This window comes from Homarus americanus, unplaced genomic scaffold (assembly GCF_018991925.1).
Source record: "Homarus americanus isolate GMGI-L3 unplaced genomic scaffold, GMGI_Hamer_2.0 scaffold41027, whole genome shotgun sequence".
Taxonomy (NCBI): Eukaryota; Metazoa; Arthropoda; class Malacostraca; order Decapoda; family Nephropidae; genus Homarus; species Homarus americanus.
In genome coordinates, this window is record NW_024745073.1 from 9,439,274 (window position 1) to 9,458,769 (window position 19,496).

At 39.1% G+C, this 19,496-nt stretch overlaps 1 protein-coding gene across 6 annotated transcripts in view; it reads left to right on the forward strand.

Moving 5' to 3' along the window:
* The window catches only part of LOC121878323 (voltage-dependent T-type calcium channel subunit alpha-1G-like), a 170,252-nt gene that overhangs the window by 60,532 nt on the left and 90,224 nt on the right, over nt 1–19,496 (forward strand). For 5 of the 6 annotated variants that reach the window (XM_042384448.1, XM_042384447.1, XM_042384449.1 and 2 more), the window contains exons 10-11: nt 8,668–8,824; nt 9,860–10,015. In XM_042384448.1, the coding sequence (XP_042240382.1) occupies nt 8,668–8,824; nt 9,860–10,015 (313 nt within the window). Of the gene's footprint in view, nt 1–1,277; nt 1,389–8,667; nt 8,825–9,859; nt 10,016–19,496 lie in introns of all 6 variants that reach the window. The other variant, XM_042384452.1, reaches the window with a different exon arrangement.

Genomic DNA, 19,496 nt, shown 5'->3' on the forward strand with positions numbered 1-19,496 from the left:
TCCTTGATATCTGTGTTTAGTTTTGTTCTGCCTTTTAAAATTTGTCTCTGCAGTAAAAGGTTCTTTAGGCTTCTTGACTCGCTGTCTCTTCTCTCAACACTTTAATGATTGTCACACATTGCAGGCAGTGACACAACATGTGGATGTGGACTTAGATGGTAAAGCTTCAGCTGAATTATGATCAGAGTTTCAGTTCCCCATACCTCTGTAGACAACACATGAATACCTTGATCTGCTGAAGCTTTCATAGAGGACAAATAAATGTTCCTGAACAGCTAAAGTTCTTTATAGCGCCTTGGATGATGATCTGTGTGTTGCGGTCGGGTGTGTTCTTGCTCCACTAGCCGTAAGACCCGATTAAAAAAGATATATAAACATGGCATTCCCTCTCCTCTCCTCCCATAACTACTCAGAAGTTTTATTATTTATCTCTGTCATCTTGAAGAATTATCATATGTAAAGCTGTTAAGGGGTGAAAAGTTTGTGGCCATTCTCACCAGGAAGTGATGTGATGCTAGTCACAGTTGAGGAAGTCTTAGAAATATTCCCAGAATCATATACTTTGTCCAGGTCAATAGAGTGTCATTGTTAGGAAATGTCATAAAACTGAGCTGCTGTGTTGGGTAGTGGGAAATGCTGTGTTGGCTTTAGAGAGATGAATTGAGTGTTGGAATTTCATGGGCTTTTGCTGTGTCGATGATTACTTTTATAACTCATATTCCTACACTTGGTGGAGTTGGGTAGTAAAAAGAAGCATTAATGGAAGGACCAGTAAGCAAAGTCCACCCGACCGTGCACGTTTTCATATTGTAGCTTTTGTTGATATTATTATATGGTCGCTTGCTCTCTCCATAGTCTGCTTACCTCCACCAGAGAAAGTTGTTATTGTCCTCACTAGACAAGACTTGATTATTATTTACAAAGGAATATTTATTGTATTTATGAAATTATACTTTTTTGTTACCTGGACCCAGTAAAAGTATGGATTACCCATACTTTTTGGGGTCAAATTAAATTTATTACTATGTTGTTTTAATTTTTTAGTGGAGAAAATTGTGTTTATTAGTGTTTTGTTGTTTTTGTTACTCGTTCTAAGTTTTAAAAATACAAAAGTTTTTGTTTTGTTTCCCAACAAAATTGTAATTACTAAAACTACCAAATAACTTGATTATGTTAGTTTATTAATATTTTTTGTCATCCAGACTTCAGTTATACTTAACATTGCTTTCTGTTAGTCAGACTAAGTTGTGGTTTACCAATGTTTTCTCTCTTTCTAGTATACTGGGCATGAATCTTTTCGGTTGCAAATTCTGCACACAGAACGAGAACAATTCAACTTCTTGTGACCGCAAGAACTTTGACAGTCTCTTATGGGCCAGCATAACCGTGTTCCAGGTACAGCTTAATTGTTGAGTGTGCTCAGGCTGTGTCTGTCCTCTTCGTCCTTGTGGTGAGGCTGTGTCTGTGCTGTCTGTCTAGTGTGTTACTGTACTGTATTGTACCGTACCAAGGCAGTGTCTGTGCATGCTGTCAACAGATAGCTGAGAGCCCATCATATAAGCAGATTTGTACTTCTATTAGCCATAAGGATTTCTCTGGCACTGGTGGATTGTTGTTGACTATTTTCACATTAATATTATTTAGTAAAGTAAAATTAAAATATGACGGTCACACTCTAGCTGGACAAAGGGATGCTGTTGGTACAAAACAATGTACCTGCCACAGTTTACTTCATCCTTCGCTGTATAAGACGGTGCTTAATTATTAATTGCAATTTATAGCATGATTAGGCCTCTAGAATTTTTTCTGTACAGAATATTGCAGTATCATCTATATTGAATTCTTGCAAAGATTTTCTATTGGTGGGGGAAATGTACATTTTAAGTTGTTAATACCCTGAGGCTTGGATATGATATCTTGTATCTGGCACGAACCACACTTAAGTTTATCATGCCAAAAGGTAGAATCCTGAAGACTAAACACATATGTAAACTAAAGGTTTCTTGTAAAAAAGCTCTTAACTGAAGTGTGGGTTCTTCAACAATTCGTCACAACCAAAGCTAATTCCCACAGATGCAGCAGTGTCCCAGTTGCCTCTTAACCTTATTAACAATATCTGTACAATAGTCAACAACAACTTCAGCTGTTTGTCCACAAATCTTGAGTCTACCACGGGCACACCACTCCTCAATAGATGTTAGTTACGAGAGGCTGATGACCATCACCGTTGTATCTTCAGCCGAAAGGTAAAGAATATTAGTTTGTTTACGACACTCAGCCTCCAGGACACACCGACGAGCAGGTGTACCTCGCTACATCTGTAAAACACTTACACCATACCTACAGGCCAGCAGGTGTGTATCACCACTGCTTAAATGCCTTGCTTGAACAACACAATACTTGCACTGTTTGATCTGTGTGGGGACGCACGCACGAGCATTTTGCTTTATATTATTGATGTCTTGCGAGTATTGTAGTTCTCTTTATTGCAGCTGCATTTTTTTATTGCTCACACTTACTTTTGGTCTACGAGATAATGTAGCTGTAAAAGCTATAGAGGTTATAAAAGTTGATGTTCTGAGAAAAAACAGAGACTAGTGAAATCCATCTTGAAATGTTGACAAGCATCTAGAACTTGGTAGATATTTGTGTCCCACTCATGGTGATGGACATTGAAGTAAATACTGCCTTCAGCAAGTTATATATTTAGCAGTACTTCAGAGCTCTTGTTAAATTGCCAATATGACAGATACAGTGATGAATCCGAAAAATAATAGAAAATATCAATAGTACAGATGAAGTAGTGGGCTGTATCTAATATTTTAATTGAATCATTTATTTGTGTTGGATGGTTTTGTCACATACTGAGGCTGAGCAGACAAACTTGCTGGCACATTTGTGAGTGATATTGCCAGAAGAGCCAGACCCATTGTGAGTAACACCCTCTTAAACATTGGTGAAAAGAATGGCTTTAAATAAAACAGTTAGACAATTTTGTATTGGGTAGTAAGGGAAATTATACTTTTTTGTAACATATTTTTTTCCCAGTGCTGAGAGTTAAATGTTAAATTATGTGCTTAAAGTTAACAAATGTATTAATGTGTATTAAGTTGATTTGTTTTTTAAGGGCCATTGTGATAACATCTTTAGACAAAATGATATCTTTTTTAAATTGTATTATGTGCATTAATTTTGTGAGTTTAAATTTTCTAGGAAAATTAACTCAAGATCTTTTAAAGTTACCTCATCAGTATACTGTATTTGTGTCTTGGCATCTTCCATTTTCAGTGTGGACTTGAAATTGATTCTGTATGTTTCTCAGTGTCCAGATCTTCAGCAATAATTGTCTCTCTCATAATATTGCCTCAACCTCGTAGTGTTCTAATCCCATCTCAGGTAATTAAAAAAGATTGCAGGAATTTAATTCATAAAGCTAGTATGTAAATTATCTTTGGGTACAACTGCTGGTAGGCAAGCTTCTGGTACTGTGGCATAGGCTTTTGCTATTCTAGATTTGCATAGACTTGTAATTTAACCCATAGCCTACCAGGCTTTGTCCTGTTTCTCCTTCCATTCAGCATGGTTGGGTTGTGAAATAAGTCCATTTACAGTAAGTTTATGATCTCTTCTTATTTAGTGTGAGGTCAGTGAACACACCTTCATGTAATTTTTTGTTTTCTTTTTGATGATTATAAAGAGACATCCCTAACTATTTTAACTTCAACTTGGAGATATTTTGCAAAAGTACAGTGACATTTCATTATAGGAATTTTCTGTATTGTACCAATATTATGTACTGAGTTGATAAATGCTAAAGAAGATGTACTTTGCTTAGATCATTAACTGTCTGTGTATACAGCAAAGAAAAATTAAATGGCTATTCTAGCCAGTATTTAGTATACTTAGAGATATATCTTGGAAGTCATTGTTAGTTTATGTATAAATGTAGACCTGAATATTTTAATGCCCTTGATGTTGTAAGACCTGTATCATATGAGGGTCATAGGTATACAGTACACATTTTATTTGTCATTGTATACAGAAATGGGTTTGATTCCAATTTTAGGATTATCTTCATGTCTGGGAGAGAAAGTAGCTGAGATGTATCAAAGATAAACAAATACTTATATTAATGTGATTATTAGTTTGCATCTTGTAACTCATGTTCCCACAGGTTTGGAAGCGTACAATATATTCACCACTTTGTCCATGCATCTGTATTCACATTTGTCTGTCCTGCATTTTGTGTCCATATCTTCTCAGCCTCAGCAAGAACTTCAGTACAACTTTACATAAAAGTTTGTCTTAATAAGGCAATCTGTTTTGTTCTACACTGAATTCAGAACGATGTCTTGAATTTAATTAACATTTACAATTACAGTATTCCTTCAGTCCTTCTTGAATGTATCAATCTGTCTCACTGACCTCTTGTAACTGAATTAATTACAATAGTTATAAAGCAGAACATTACACATTATTATGAAAGTTATGCACCTTGAAGTGACTTTACCTTGCATCAGATATTTTGGGAATATCTTTTCTTCTTATCACTGGACAATGAAGTAATATCCAACAGACCAACCATTTAAATGGAATAATAAGATGATAAATGGTGAAATGATAGATTAATTAATGTTCAACTGATTATTTTCTATATTTATCCAGTAGTTTTCACTGTTCACTACAATTTTATTACATTCCTGCATTATAACTTCATATCTTTCCTTTCTACAAAATAAATAATTGGTTACTGTAGAAAACAAGAGGTTGGTGATATTGACAGATGCATTATTCTAACAGTTAATGTTCGGTGCATCATCATATAAAGTTGCACATATGTGTTAAGTGTCATAGGAATTACTTCAATGGTTAAAAAGTTATGGACTAGATAAGGAATGCGAGACAGAGTGAAAGATGTCAAAGAAACGGCTTTATACAGTACTATACTTCCCGATTTTGGGGTGTATAATAAGGTGTGCTGTATATATACAGTACAAATGCCATATTAGACAAAACTACAAATGTAAAACCATTACTCATAAAAGTTTAATTTATGATAAACATTGATAAGGTTTATTGTACAGTAGTTACAGTTTTATAAGTGTTTGTATTATGCATTTTGGGTATAGAGATATACTGTATAACATTTTAATACCTCTTAACATAAATATCACATAATATTTGCTTACCATACCATGCTGAAAAGGATATTTCCACCTTAGCTTTTTCTGTAGTTATTTCATCTCTGCTGCAAGTGTCAGACAGGTAGATATGGGTCAGACCTTCCAGAGATAATATATGTGGAATAACTCGTCACGTCCCGAGCAAGAGAGGCAGGTGTAAGAGGTGAAGATGGTTAATGCCTGGCTAAGCTCTTGTAGGTAATCAAGTGTCAGCCAGTCATTACCCTTCGTCATGTATTTTTGCACCTGCCAGCCAGTACTATAACTAGTAAACTCCCACATAAAATTCCCCAATAGAGTAAACCAGTAGCTGTGCTGTGCTGAAGCTGTTTCCTGCTGGTGCAATAGTGGGTTACTACTGTAGTTTGGTTGTAGGTTTATTGTAGTGAATGGTGTGCCCCCTGTAGTGCAAGATGTGGCTCTGCCTGTTAAAACTGGGGTACACTACACATTATACAAGCTACATTTTCAATGAAAGTTACTTAGTTTGCCTAGAATTGCGTACAAGTAGTTTCCCTAGGTAGGATAAGTATGGATTGTACATGGCCTCCTCTATATGAAATCTATTTCTGTGTATATTTTTCTCACCTGTTAACTGACTAACACTGAAGGAATGTGACTGTCCACCGTGGATAATGATGTTTTCTTTCTTAGTAACCAAAATAAGTCCCCTTCTGTCAGCTTAGCATAATGCTGTATATATTAACAATTTCAACAATTAACCAAGAGCTTGATGCTGAATAACCCAAGTGTCTAACAAGCTGTTTTATATACAAAATCAAAGTCCTTCTCTTCAGTGTTCTGGTCAGATTATCTGTTAGAAAACCCTAATTGGAATCCCTGCCCTTGACCTAACCGGAGGTGCTTAGTAACTTAAGGTTGTTCCCTCTGACCCTTGATCCACATGGTGACCCAGCCTGACAGCCATCATGGTCATCATACTTGACCTTCATTTGATCCACCTCAGTAATGACTCTATATAATCTATTGATAATGCAGTGTACCTCTGCCACAACCTCTCTTGAGTAACACACCTGTCGTGGTAATGTTAATGTCAACAACTTTAGCAGCAGCTGTTTGGTTTACAATTCTCACTTACAACTCCAGTTTTTTGTGTGAAGTTGTGAGAGTCAGACATTCTCACTAGGGGCATGTTAAATATACAGGATAGATGATTCATGCTTAATTCACTAGAAATAATTTTATGTCTTTACAAGTGTCAGTTGATGGTGTTTGTCATATTTAATGAAATCTAAACTAGATACGGGCAGTCCCCGACTTACGACAGAGACACATTCCTGAACCCTGATCGTAAGTCGATTTGTTCATACGTCAGAACAGTGTTATTTCCATAGTTTGGGTTAAGTTAAAGCACAACCCTGCCCATACAAAATAACAATAATATCCCATACATAGCAAATAATGTAGTTACTGTAAGTAAAGTGATGTTAAACAATATTAAATGATGAATATAATGTAAAAGATGGGATTTTAATTACAAAATTTTGCAATGAATGTATTGGGATCCCATTCATAAGTGTGGATGATCATAAGTCGTACAGTCGTAACTCGGGAATTGCCTGTAGTTGAATATTGAGCAACCAATAAAATGCAGTCTTAATCATTGGCTGCAAAGTTACTGTATGTACTATATACGGTAACAGCTTCTTGTATAATACATGTTCTTCACGAATTCTAGACCACATATGTTTCAAGTTGATATATTACTGAGAACATCATATTAGATGTACAGTACAGTACAAATAGTATAAACTTTATCTTCTCTCTGAGCCATTTTTAGTTTTTGCTCATAAATTATCTGCTGTATGTGATGTTGAATTAAATTCCCTGCATATACTATATCCTGTACAGTAAATGTAAATTGAAAAAGGTATTTTAGAGAATAATGAGCACATACTGTACTTTACTGTATTAGTAATTAACTTATTAATTTTGTTCTTTCACAAAGGTTCTTTAAGTGAATGACAAGCATTATTCACCTGAAACTTACTGTTATAAAGATAGAACTTAGCTGACAAAACTTGTCACACACAATAGACTACAGTATTTAGAAGTAAATCTTTATTTGTAGATGTTGATGAAGTTTGGTGATGAAGAGCTTCATTTTTTATGGCAGTGACATTTGGCATTCACAAGGATGTCATATCTTGTGAAAAGGCAGAACTATTATTGTGGATGAACAAATAATATAACAATAATAGAAAATGAACCAGATATAAAAACACATTATCACTCTCTCACTTGTTTACTTTGATATAATGCTTATACAGTATTAAGGTAATATACTTGATGTGAAATTTCCAAAAGGTAACAGTAGTACTTAACATGTACAGTAGTGGAAAATGTGGAGTTTATTTGAACTTCACATAAGTGAAGCTTTTGCTACTTATTGCCACAAAGATACAATCATACACTGTGATGATAAAATCACTTCACAGTTTAGAGTTGTTGGATTAGAGGAAAAAAAAAGTAACAGATAGCATGTAGATACTGTACAGTAATACAGTTTCATACCAGGAAAATGTTGTAGAGTTAGTGGCACATGGCAGATCAATAAGTGGCACTGCAGTGTGAAAAAAGCCCATGAAGAGAAAAGGAAATTCTTTTGTACCTCACTTTATAAGCCACCAGTAACAACCATCATCATTTGCCAAACAGTTGCAAAACATAAAAAAGCATATACTTGTATTGGAGAACCTAAGCCACAATTTCATTACATTGTTAACCAAGCAAAGCTGAAGCTGTCTTGTTTGGTTGCCAAGACTCCTTTATCTTTGGATGCATATTATTTATCTACCTGTATCTTGGTCTACTTTGTGTGTGTGTGTGTGTGTACGTGTGTGTGTGTACGTACGTGCGTGTGTGTGTGTGTACGTGTGTGTGTGTGTACGTACGTGCGTGTGTGCATGTGTGCACGTGTGTGTGTGTGTGTGTGTGTGTGTGTGTGTGCACGCCTAACCCAGGTACCACAAAAAGTGAAACCCTGGGTCATTAATGTGCATAGTTTGCTTGACTTACCTGTGTGTGTGTGTGTGTCCTTTGAATCACTTACCTGAGTGTGGTCACCTGAGTCACTTACCTGAGTGTGGTCACCTGAGTCACTTGCCCGAGTGTGGTCACCTGAGTCACTTGCCCGAGTGTGGTTTCCCGAGTCACTTGCTGGAGTATGGTTACTTAAGTCACTTGTCCAAGTGTGGTCACTTGAGTCACTTGCCCAAGTGTGGTCATCTGAGTCACTTGCTGAGTATAGTAACTTGAGTCACTTGCCTGATGTGGTCACTTGAGTCACTTGCCTGATATGGTCACTTTAGTCACATGTCCAAGTGTGGTCACCTGAGTCACTTGCTTGAGTCACTTGCCTGATGTTGGATCACCTCTGTATTGTGTGCAGGTCAGGCCGGGTCACCATCCTGACCTACTCACCTTGTGTCCAGCATTGTCCATGACCGTTGTTACTTTTCAGTGTGCTAGGCATGTTTCTGTTTGGTGGAAAGTTTTGCATTAGAGCGGATGGCAGTGGCGATTGTACGTGCCGGGAGATCCTCGACCCCGAGTCTGGGTGTCTTTGTACAAGAATGCACTTTAACAACTTCCTGTGGGCCACCGTGACGGTGTTTCAGGTGAGTCTCTTGTGCTGCTTGTGTGATGGCCGGTCTGCTACACCACAATATTTATTATCTTAACCATTTTATATGTCTTCAGGTTAATCTTCCTGGATTAAAGTAGTTAATATAAGTGACAAATATTTGTCTTTATATACAGTATTGGTAAAGAGAACTTCTCTTTATATTGCAGTATACCAGTGTTAGTAGTAATGTACAGTACCAGTGTTTGAGAGATACAAGACACTGTTAGCATTCTTTGGTACAGTCAGTGGCAGCTCTTCTGGGTGCTGCAGTACAGTAAAATGTTTTTGTGTGTATAACTGTGTTAAACACCTCACTAGTCTGTCTCTGCCTGTCACCTCTGTCAAAAGTGATTAAGAAATAGATAATTTTTTTTATTAAGCATTAGTGATTATATTTTCCTCAGCAGATTACTAATTGCGATATGCAATTTATTTGATTAAGCAGCAGTTACAGTATTTTCAGTTACTGTATTACCCTCTCAATTTTGCTGAACCACAACTATTATAATTGCAGGTCATGATATCTGTCTTGTTGGTTTTGAATAAGTCAATTGTAGTTTGCCCGCACACCTTGTGAATTAATTTTAATTATTGGTATTTTCCTCCCGCACCACCCCAACTATATCCCACATGACATGATTCCTAAAACCCGCCTCATGTCCCCAACCAACACACTCCCCTCGACACTACTCCTTACCGTTTTAATTTTTGTTACCCGTTTTACCACCACCACTCCTCCCACTGCCACCACCTCCACTTCTCTCACCACTACCACTCCTACTACCACCACCATCCTACTACTACCACCACTCCTACCACCACTACCACCACCATCCTACTACTACCACCACTACCACCACCATCCTACTACTACCACCACCTCCACTCCTCTCCTCTCAACACCACCACTACCACTCCTACTACTACCATCACCACCACCACTACCCTCTTACAACTACTACCACCTCCACTCCTCTCAACACCACCACTACTACTCCTACTATTACTACCACCACCACCACCACAGATCCTAACACAGGAGGACTGGAATGTGGTGCTTTTCAATGGGATGGAGAAGACGAGCCACTGGGCATCACTCTACTTTGTGGCTCTCATGACCTTCGGCAACTACGTGCTCTTCAACTTGTTGGTTGCCATCTTGGTCGAGGGCTTCTCTGCCGAGGTAAGCAACAACCCATAACTATTTGTTCCTGGCTAGGCAGTCATTGTAGCTATTTTTAAAGCAACTTTACTATATATTAATGGACAACATTCTGGATTGTATTCGGCTCTATTACTAATTTTTCAATCTGTGTCGCATCAACAAATGCAACCGCATGGGAAATGCTTGTCAACTTTGGAATTAATCATTAATGTATTGTGCACTTCATGAATACAGTTTAAGCTCTTAAGGTGTAGGCTACCAGGTGAAAGTCTGAGCAATTCTGTGTACTCAGTGTTTGACAGCAATGTTGGAAACTAAGGAAACTCCTGCTGCTTAACCTTGTTTGTAAGGTGTAACTGTACATTGTAGTTGAAAGATTAATTCTTGTACAGTAGAAGACACTGAATGTGTGAATTCTTATATTTCACAGTTCTGGAGAAGATTTCTTTATTTTATTAGGGGCTAAATCTTGCCTAAAATTCTTAAAATAAAGCCACTTTAATTTTAAACAATGGAGCCCTCACATCCAATATGTTTTAGAATATAGAGCACTGTATCTGTCTCAACCTTGCTCAAGAAAAGATAAGAGTACAGTAGTAACATAAGTTCTGATTTAATAAAACTCTTGACATGAGGGTAAAAATTGTCATACACAACTCGGAACATTATATTTACTGATACGTTGTTTCCAGAACTTACAATAAAATGCATCATATGAAAGAACAAATCTCATCTTTTTTATTCTCTGTTCTATTTTATGCCTCGTTTAGTAAGCGCATTCAGATGTGAATTAAAGAAGTAGGATATAGGAAAGGAGAGACTGGTGAAACAAAGGGGTAATAATGGGTTAGTAGTCTGGAAGGTAAGTGTGTATAGACTAAATAGAAGAGTGAATACAAAATCTGAGATGTTGAAGTACTGAGAGGAATGGGTAGAAAGGAATAGGGAAATGAGGGGAGACTGAAAAAGAAAATGTCTGTGGAAAATGAGAGTTAATGATTGGTAGTGTGAAGGGAAGGTGACAGGTCTCCAGAGAAAGAGGTAAGGAGAGGATGAGGATTATACAGACATGGGAGGGAGGAAGGCTGTCATACCCTTGGATGTTGCTTGTAACACTGTGTTGCCTTATAATGGCAAAGTTTCACCTCTATTCTAGTGAGACAACACCTGTATTTATTATTCCTTGAAGCTTTAACCTTTAGATTAGTACAGTATAAATTTACGGAGTGATTTAGACTATGATGAATTTCTGGGTATAACAAAGTCCAATATGAGCTCTGAGGAAGGTGTATACAGGTGAAGAGAATGATCTTGCTAACATGGAAGACTGTGTTACTCTGGCCACAGTTCACCTTCAGGTTTTCATCACCAGCACAAGATTATACAGTAGTGATGTCTTCATCTATTAAGTGTTTATATATATACAGTACAGTACAGTACAGTCAACCCTCACTTTACGCGGTTAATATAACCCACAGGGTACCGCGGAAAGTGAGAAACGCGGAAAGTGAACAACATAACATATGGGATTAATTGAAATAGAGACCGGGCCGACCCCCAAACTCCACTTTTTGACGACACACAACTATGTTGTAGTAAAAATTTTATCTTAACTTTATGATGGTATGCACAAACAAGTAATATAGAAGAGGTTAGGTTAGGAAAAATAAAGGTTAAGTTAAGAAATATAAAGGTCAGGTTAGGAAAACTAAAAGTTAGGTTGAACACTTACGTTAGTAGAAGAGATGGGTTGGCATACGGGGATGGAGGCTGGTTCCGAGGCAGAGGGCAGGCTACTGGCCCTCAGGTGAGTCACCATCACTGTCATCCACACTTACCAGGGCCTCCCTGACAAATCCCTTAAAGTCATCTTCACTGTCTCTACCTCTGTCACCATCACTGGCTTGGGCTGGCTGTGGTGGGTTGCGGGCGAAGAACTCTGTTATGCTTTGCTGACGGCTGGTGTTTATGTTGTCGTGATAAACCTTGAAGTAGGGCTCCATAGTCTGCAACAGCTGGATAGTGAAGATTTCATACCTGTTTGCGTCATGGTCGTCGGAAAGGAGGAGCTTGATTTTCTCGACACACTCGATGGCACCCCTAACATTACTATGGGATAAGCGGTGTTCTTCTTGGGATGATGCACCACCTGCCTCTTCACTGACGTCATCATCATCTACCATCTCGTCGGTAGTCACATCAGGATCCCTTATCACCTCCAGGATGTCGTCGTTGGTGGTCTCGGAGAAGCCTGCAGCTGTAACACTCTGCGCAGCTTCTCTGGCAAGGTCCACTGCTACTGCAACAGTCTGAACTTCACCAGTCACAGATTGACTCTGCCTTACGCCCGGAATGCCTTGCAACACATGTCTCCATGCGTGACGAACAGTTGCTACAGACAGCTGATCCCATGCCTCCACCAAGAAGTCCACAGCTTTCTTGATGTTAAATATTCTCCAGAATTGTTTGAAAGTATTTTTTGCTCTGCCAACTGTTGATCCTCGTCTTCTTCGCTCTTGCTATCGGTGGTGGTGTCACTCAGGTTACGCAACTCTTCCCTGGTGTTGGTGTTGGTGTAGTCGTTCAGGAGCTGGAATTTTTTTGTTGAGAATGCAGCTTTTACATTACAGATTAACTCTTGGTCCATGGGCTGTAATATAGACGTAGTGTTGGGAGGAAGGAAGACCACTTTTACGTTGGGGTGACGATCTAACAGTAGGGGCGAGTGTCCTGGTGCGTTGTCCAGCAGCAACAAAATCTTGAATGGCACATTCTGTTGCTCACAGAATTTCTTTACATCGGGAACGAAACAGTCATCAAACCAGGAGAGGGACAGTGTAGAGAACATCCACGCCTTACGTGCGGTCAGCCAGTGGACATTTAGCTTGGTCATGTCCATGCTCTTGTAGGCGTGCGGCTTGCGGGCTGTGTGGATCACCGATAACTTGAGCTTACAGGTACCGGAGGCATTGGTGGTAAACAGGACGGTGATGCGCTCCTTCTGCATCTTCCGGCCCCGAATCTTGCTGGCATTCTTCACAATGAAGGTCTTGGAAGGTAACTTTTTCCAAAAAAGACCAGATTCGTCCATGTTAAACACCTGGTCGTCGGTTTACTGTCCTTCATCCATAATCTCACGTAAAAACGGAGGAAATTCCCTAGCCGCAGCACGGTCAGTACTAGCCTCTTCACCACCAATGTTTATATTGGTGATCTTGTTCCGCATCTTAAACCTCTGTAACCACCCAGAAGAAGCATTAAAGGGTTTGGGCTCTGTAATTCCCATCTTTCGTGACACTGCAGCATACAGTTCACGTGAGTACTCCTTAACAGAGTGCGTGTCGACCGCCATGTTCCGTCGCGCCTGACGCACCAAGTAGCTCACAAGTAATTTTTCCGTCTTGAGAAGCACCTGGTTGTGAAAATACTTGATCATAGAAGCACCTGTAGACTTTGTGATCTTCATGTGCTCCTTTATCTTAGCTGCATCCTTCTTTATCGTCCGGATCGTAGATTCGTTCACACCATGCTGGTGCGCCAAATCAACCTGTCTTGTTCCTTTCTCTAACTCTTGGATGATCTTGTACTTCACCTCGTAGCTTAAGGAACGTCGTGTCTTCTTGGGCTAAGGGCGGCTGGGTCCAGGCAAGGAAAGGTTTCTCTCTCGGGGCGGTGGTCCGGCGGAAGCCATTTTACAGAACAATGGATGCACGATTACACGGTGTGGCCTGGAGGGATGAAACTGCCGCGGCTAGGTCAAGCATCGTCTTTCCTCCCTCCCTCCCCCGGGTGGACACGTCATATTACTTTAAACCAATTACAGCTAGCAGCGGAGGGAGGTAGGGATGCATGGCCAATCACAGTCCGATACGTCATATGACGTCAGTGATAACGCAACAGAGACATGCACTGCGCAACCTTACTGCGCGGCTTGGCCAGGCAGAGGCGGGAGCAGGCGGGTGGGGCGAATCTAAAAATAGCGTCGAGCCGGACACTCTCCGTGTAAAGGGGTACACGCACCGCGGAATGTGAGCATCCTGGGTTCTGGCAGGGTACCGCGTAAACGTGGAAACGCGGAATGTGGGACCGCGTAAAGTGAGGGTTGACTATATATATATATATATATATATATATATATATATATATATATATATATATATATATATATATATATATATATATATATATATATATATATATATATATATATATATATATATATATATATATATATATATATATATATATATATATATATATATATATATATATATATATATATATATATATATATATATATATATATATATATATATATATATATATATATATATATATATATATATATATATATATATATACACACACACAGTTGTACCCCGCTTTACGCGGTTTCACTTAACGCAATTTCTCATATACGCGGTGCCTTGCCAGAACCAAACTTTCACTTAACGTGGTTCGTCTCCTCATATACGCGGGAAGCGGCGCGGGCACGATGCACACAAGGTCGCCCAGTCATCAAAACATTACCGAGTTCTTCACCCGCCACCCACCACAGCCGGCCCAAGTCAGTGATAGTGATAATGATAGTGAGGATATGGACTTATATGGACTTTGGGGGGTTTGACAAAGAGGCCCTGCAAGCCTCTGTGGTGGATAGCGATACAATTGATACAAGTGATGCAGGTGAGGGCCAATAATCTGCCCTCTGCCTCGGAACCAACCCTCCATCCCCGTGTGCCCAGCCATCTTTTCTACTAATGTAAGTGTTAAAAAACCTAATATTATTGATATTTCTCTTGATTATTAATTGTGTGTGCATACCATCATAAAGTTAAGATAATATTTTTACTACAACATAGTTGTGTGTCGTCAAAAAGTGGAGTTTGGGGGTCGGGCCAGTCTCTATTGGAATTAATCTCATATGTTCTGTTGTTCACTTAACGCGGTACCCTGTGGGTTCAATTGACCAGCGTTAAAAGCGAAACAACTGTATATATATATATATATATATATATATATATATATATATATATATATATATATATATATATATATATATATATATATATATATATATATATATATATATATATATATATATATATAATATATATATATATATATATATATATATATATATATATATATATATATATATATATATATATATATTTTTTTTTTTTGCGTGGATAAGATAAATCTTGATAAAAACCTGCGGAAGGAAACAGCAGACACCGTTCCTTTTCCGATGTTTTTTATCAATATATATATATATATATATATATATATATATATATATATATATATATATATATATATATATATATATATATATATATATATATATATATATATATATATATATATATATATATATATATATATATATATATATATATATATATATATATATATATATATATATATATATATATATATATATATATATATATATATATATATATATATATACGTAATCATAGATTGATGTTCCATGTTTGAGGTCTCCGCAGGTAGACTAATTGACCAGCTACAGTCGATGTTGAATTTGCAAAAATATTTGGAATAAGGATTGTCTTAACATGACTTATGTTACGTAATATTGTAATTACTGTACTTCATGATTCTTCATTTTGAGTACAATATGCGAGTCCCAAGCTTGTACTGTTGAACACTTCCAGAAACAAGCCAGATGCTGTAGAATGTACTCTACCCACTGACTCCTCCTTGTGCTAACTTGCAGCTTTAACCCAGAAAGCACAGACATGGATGACTCTGCACATTCACGTCCGGCTTTCTGTGGCAACTGTTATGTGCTGTCAGTGTGCCAGTGTTTCATTATTGTAGCTTTTGTATCCCAGCAGCAGCACCATTTGCTGACTGCTTCAATATGTCAGGATGTGTGTGTCCCCTCCTCAAAATCTGTGTAACAGCAGCTGTAGTTATCACTCTCACTAATGTAGGCAGCAGCACCTCAGCCTCACACCAGCAGAATACAAACACTTACGGATCTTTGGGTAATATGAGTTGCAGCACATCAGAAACAAACATATTATAATTTGGACTTGGTTCATAATCAGTAATTCTAAAGTTATCTTCCTCCTGTAAGCACCGACTACATAATCATTTGTTTGTGATGAAACCAATTTCATCAATATACAGTATCTTTGTTTATGTTTTTTCAGGGTAAACTTGTGTGGGGTTGTTCTTTATGACAAGTATGCTAGGAAACAAATTGACTTGTTTACTTAAAGGTCCTCACTAACAAGGGCTTATTGTGACTCCTATCATATTCCCCAAGGGTTCTCTGAGCATCGTGGTGGGCGACCTTATCATTTTTCACCCAATATCCCACACATTGGGCATCACCCATGATGTATGATACAATAACAAAATGGTCATAAGGGGATAATTGGGTGGGGTGCGACATGCCGGCGGCACGAGTTACCGTAGTCACACCGCCCCTTCTAACAGGGCACAACGGTTCTCGGCAGATCACGGGCCGAGAGAGTCGCCTGCTGCCATGCAAGATAACAGAATTCCAGATAGAGGTAGTGTAAGTTGGTAGCTTGCAGGCGTTGGCAGGTGCCCTCGACCTGCACATAATGTTCCATGCCCTGTTGTCTTGTCTGGGCGGCGCGCGCCCCCGGTCACTGCCGCCTCGCACCCGGCTGGCAAATGGAGGAGACCCCTGCCAGCCGGCTTGCACAGGACCGCCACCACTCACTGGAAATTAATCACTGATCTGTTTTACTTCTGCTCTTAGAACTCGAGAAACAGTTTTCGAGGCACTTCATCAGCTTTGGTTTTTGCATCTTTTTTTGCAATCTTTCCAAAGGCAGGAAAGGTACAGGTTACGTTTTTCTGCATTTAATGGTAATGAGTATCTTTCTCTATTCCTTATCTGCCTATTACTGGCTCAAGGTCCACATCATAGATCCTGAGTGTCTGTCGCTCCAATAAGGCTCACCAACAGACACCCTCATGATCCATGTTCAGGCTTCCTTTATCCTGATTATTATAAAGCACTTCCTCCTGAAAATATAAAATCTTGTAGAACAGAATAATTGAGTCCTTATGATCCCCCAATTAGTTTAAACTCCATAGATTTCTATAGTAATACCAAAGAATATAATTGTACATGGAAGCCGCTGGATGCTGAGGGTGTGTGTGTAGCTATATTTACACTTCGTCAGCCTGTCTGAGTCATAATAAGCTTGGATGACCTTCCAGGCGGTGACATCACGATTCTGGATGGTTTTGTATAAACAGGTGCTCCTACTTTACGGGGCTGGGGCAGGCCTTTATTAGTGCTCATGCAATGCCAGATTCTGGCCAATAGGAATCTGCCCAAAACCCTCAGTATAAAGAACTCTTTTTAACCAGTTATTTTATGTTATAACCAAATATAGAGCCAATAGAAAGAACTCTGACATTTGCGGTCAATAAAGAATGTCATGTCAGAGGCTTGTGAGACTTGTCAATCTGTTTGATTTCCAAAAGTAGAAGCTACGCAGAGAAGATAAATACTGAGTAACAACCCTTAGTCTATGTTGCCACTATGCACACCAGTTTCCTCCATCATTTAGTGTGTCTTAAGCATGATCTTCCTGCAGACAAATATTTAATAAAATTATAGTATTTAGTCACACGAGGGTTTTGGTACATTCCACAACTCATAAAATTTTTGGCACCAAATTTCCAGTGCAGCAGCAGCTTATTACCCACCTCTCTCCCTCTCGCCTGGTCATGGCTTGCCTGCTCTGCTTATTTCTTTATTTATTTTTTTCTTATATTGCTCATCATTTGATTCTTTTCATTATTTACACTGTTGATCTTTCATTCTTCCTCCCTCCCTTTCTCTTTCCTCTCTCTCTCTCTCTCTCTCTCTCTCTCTTGCCCTCTCATTTTTTCTCTTCCTCTTCTTTCATCCCTTCTTTCCCTCATTTCTCTCTCTGATACTCTCAGTCTCTCCTCTTTTTTCTCACTCATTTCTCTCAGTCACCTTTCTTCTCTCTTTTTCTCATTTATACTTTCCATATTTATCTTTCATACACTTAGTTCTCATCAATCAAATTAATTTATCACCGTTGGAACAATATATATCCTAGTATCCATCTTGAAACCATCACTGGTTGTTGATTCCATCTTTCTTTCTTTTTTTCTTTTTTTTTTGTGTGCGTGCGTGCGTGCCCTCCTAAACAGACTTCTTCCTGTGGCAGAAAACTTCCTCCCAGAATCTCAGTGTGGCTTCAGACCATCACGTGGCACTACTGACATGATCTTTGCTGCCTGCCAGATACAGGAAAAGTGCAGAGAACAGCGTCGTGACCTGTACATTGCTTTCATCGACCTAACCAAGGCCTTCGACTCGGTCAACAGGAAAGCCCTCTGGTGGACCTTCAGCCATTTTGGCTCCCCATCAAAATTCATTGCCATTGTCAAGGAGTTGGGAAGGCTGTACAGATACCGTAGCTACTTCACTCCTGATCTGTTGCTCCAAGTATATAAGGGAATCATTCATCCTTACCTGGAGTACTGCTCTCATATCTGGGGTGGCTCTTCTTCTGTCCAACTGTTAGATAGGGTGGAATCAAAGGCATTTCGACTTATTAACTCTCTTCCCTTTCTCTTCGCCACAATGTTGCTTCACTCTCTCTCTTTTACAGGTACTTTAATGGGTAATGTTCGGTGGATTTGGCATCCTATGAACCGCCGGCAAGGCCGTGGGCTCGTAACACACGTCTTGCCTGTGGTGCCCACCGTTTCTGTGTGGATGTCGGTCACACGAGGATAACCCATTATAGTACATCCTTCTTTCCTCACACAGCCAAACTGTGGAATTCTCTGCCTTCTTCTGTGTTTCCATACTTATACAACCTGTCTCACTTTAAAAAGCTGGTTTTCTGGCATCGTGGTGTAGGTTAACACAGTATAACCTTTTTCTTCTCTATTTTCAATTTTTTTCTGTTCTTTTTTTTTCGCCCCCAGGCCTTGTTGTGGGTCGTTTGACCTGTGCCCGGGTGGGCTAATTCCCGTTAAAAAAAAAAAAAAAAAAAACGCGATGGCATGAACGGCGGTCTCTCGCACAATGGCACCCAGTCAGAGTTCTTCCCCATCCAAACAGGGGTTAAACAAGGGTGTGTACTGGCACCAACTCTCTTTTCCATCTTCTTGGCTGCCTTCCTTACTCATGGCAATGCCAATTTAGCCGATAGGGTGGACATCGAATACCGGTTGAAGGGTTTCTTCAACATAGACGACTCCAGGCACGAACAAAGGTGTCGGCAGCTTCCATTACTGAGCCTTAGTATGCAGACATCCTCACCCTTGTCGCTCACACTGAACGCGACCTACAGGAGATCCTGAACACCTATGCAGATGCGTATGCACACTTTGGCCATGAGGTGAATGTACGTAAGATTCAGATTCTCTTTCAGCCTGCCCCTGGTTCAGCCACACCTCCACCATCCATCCAGCTTAACGGTACTACCCT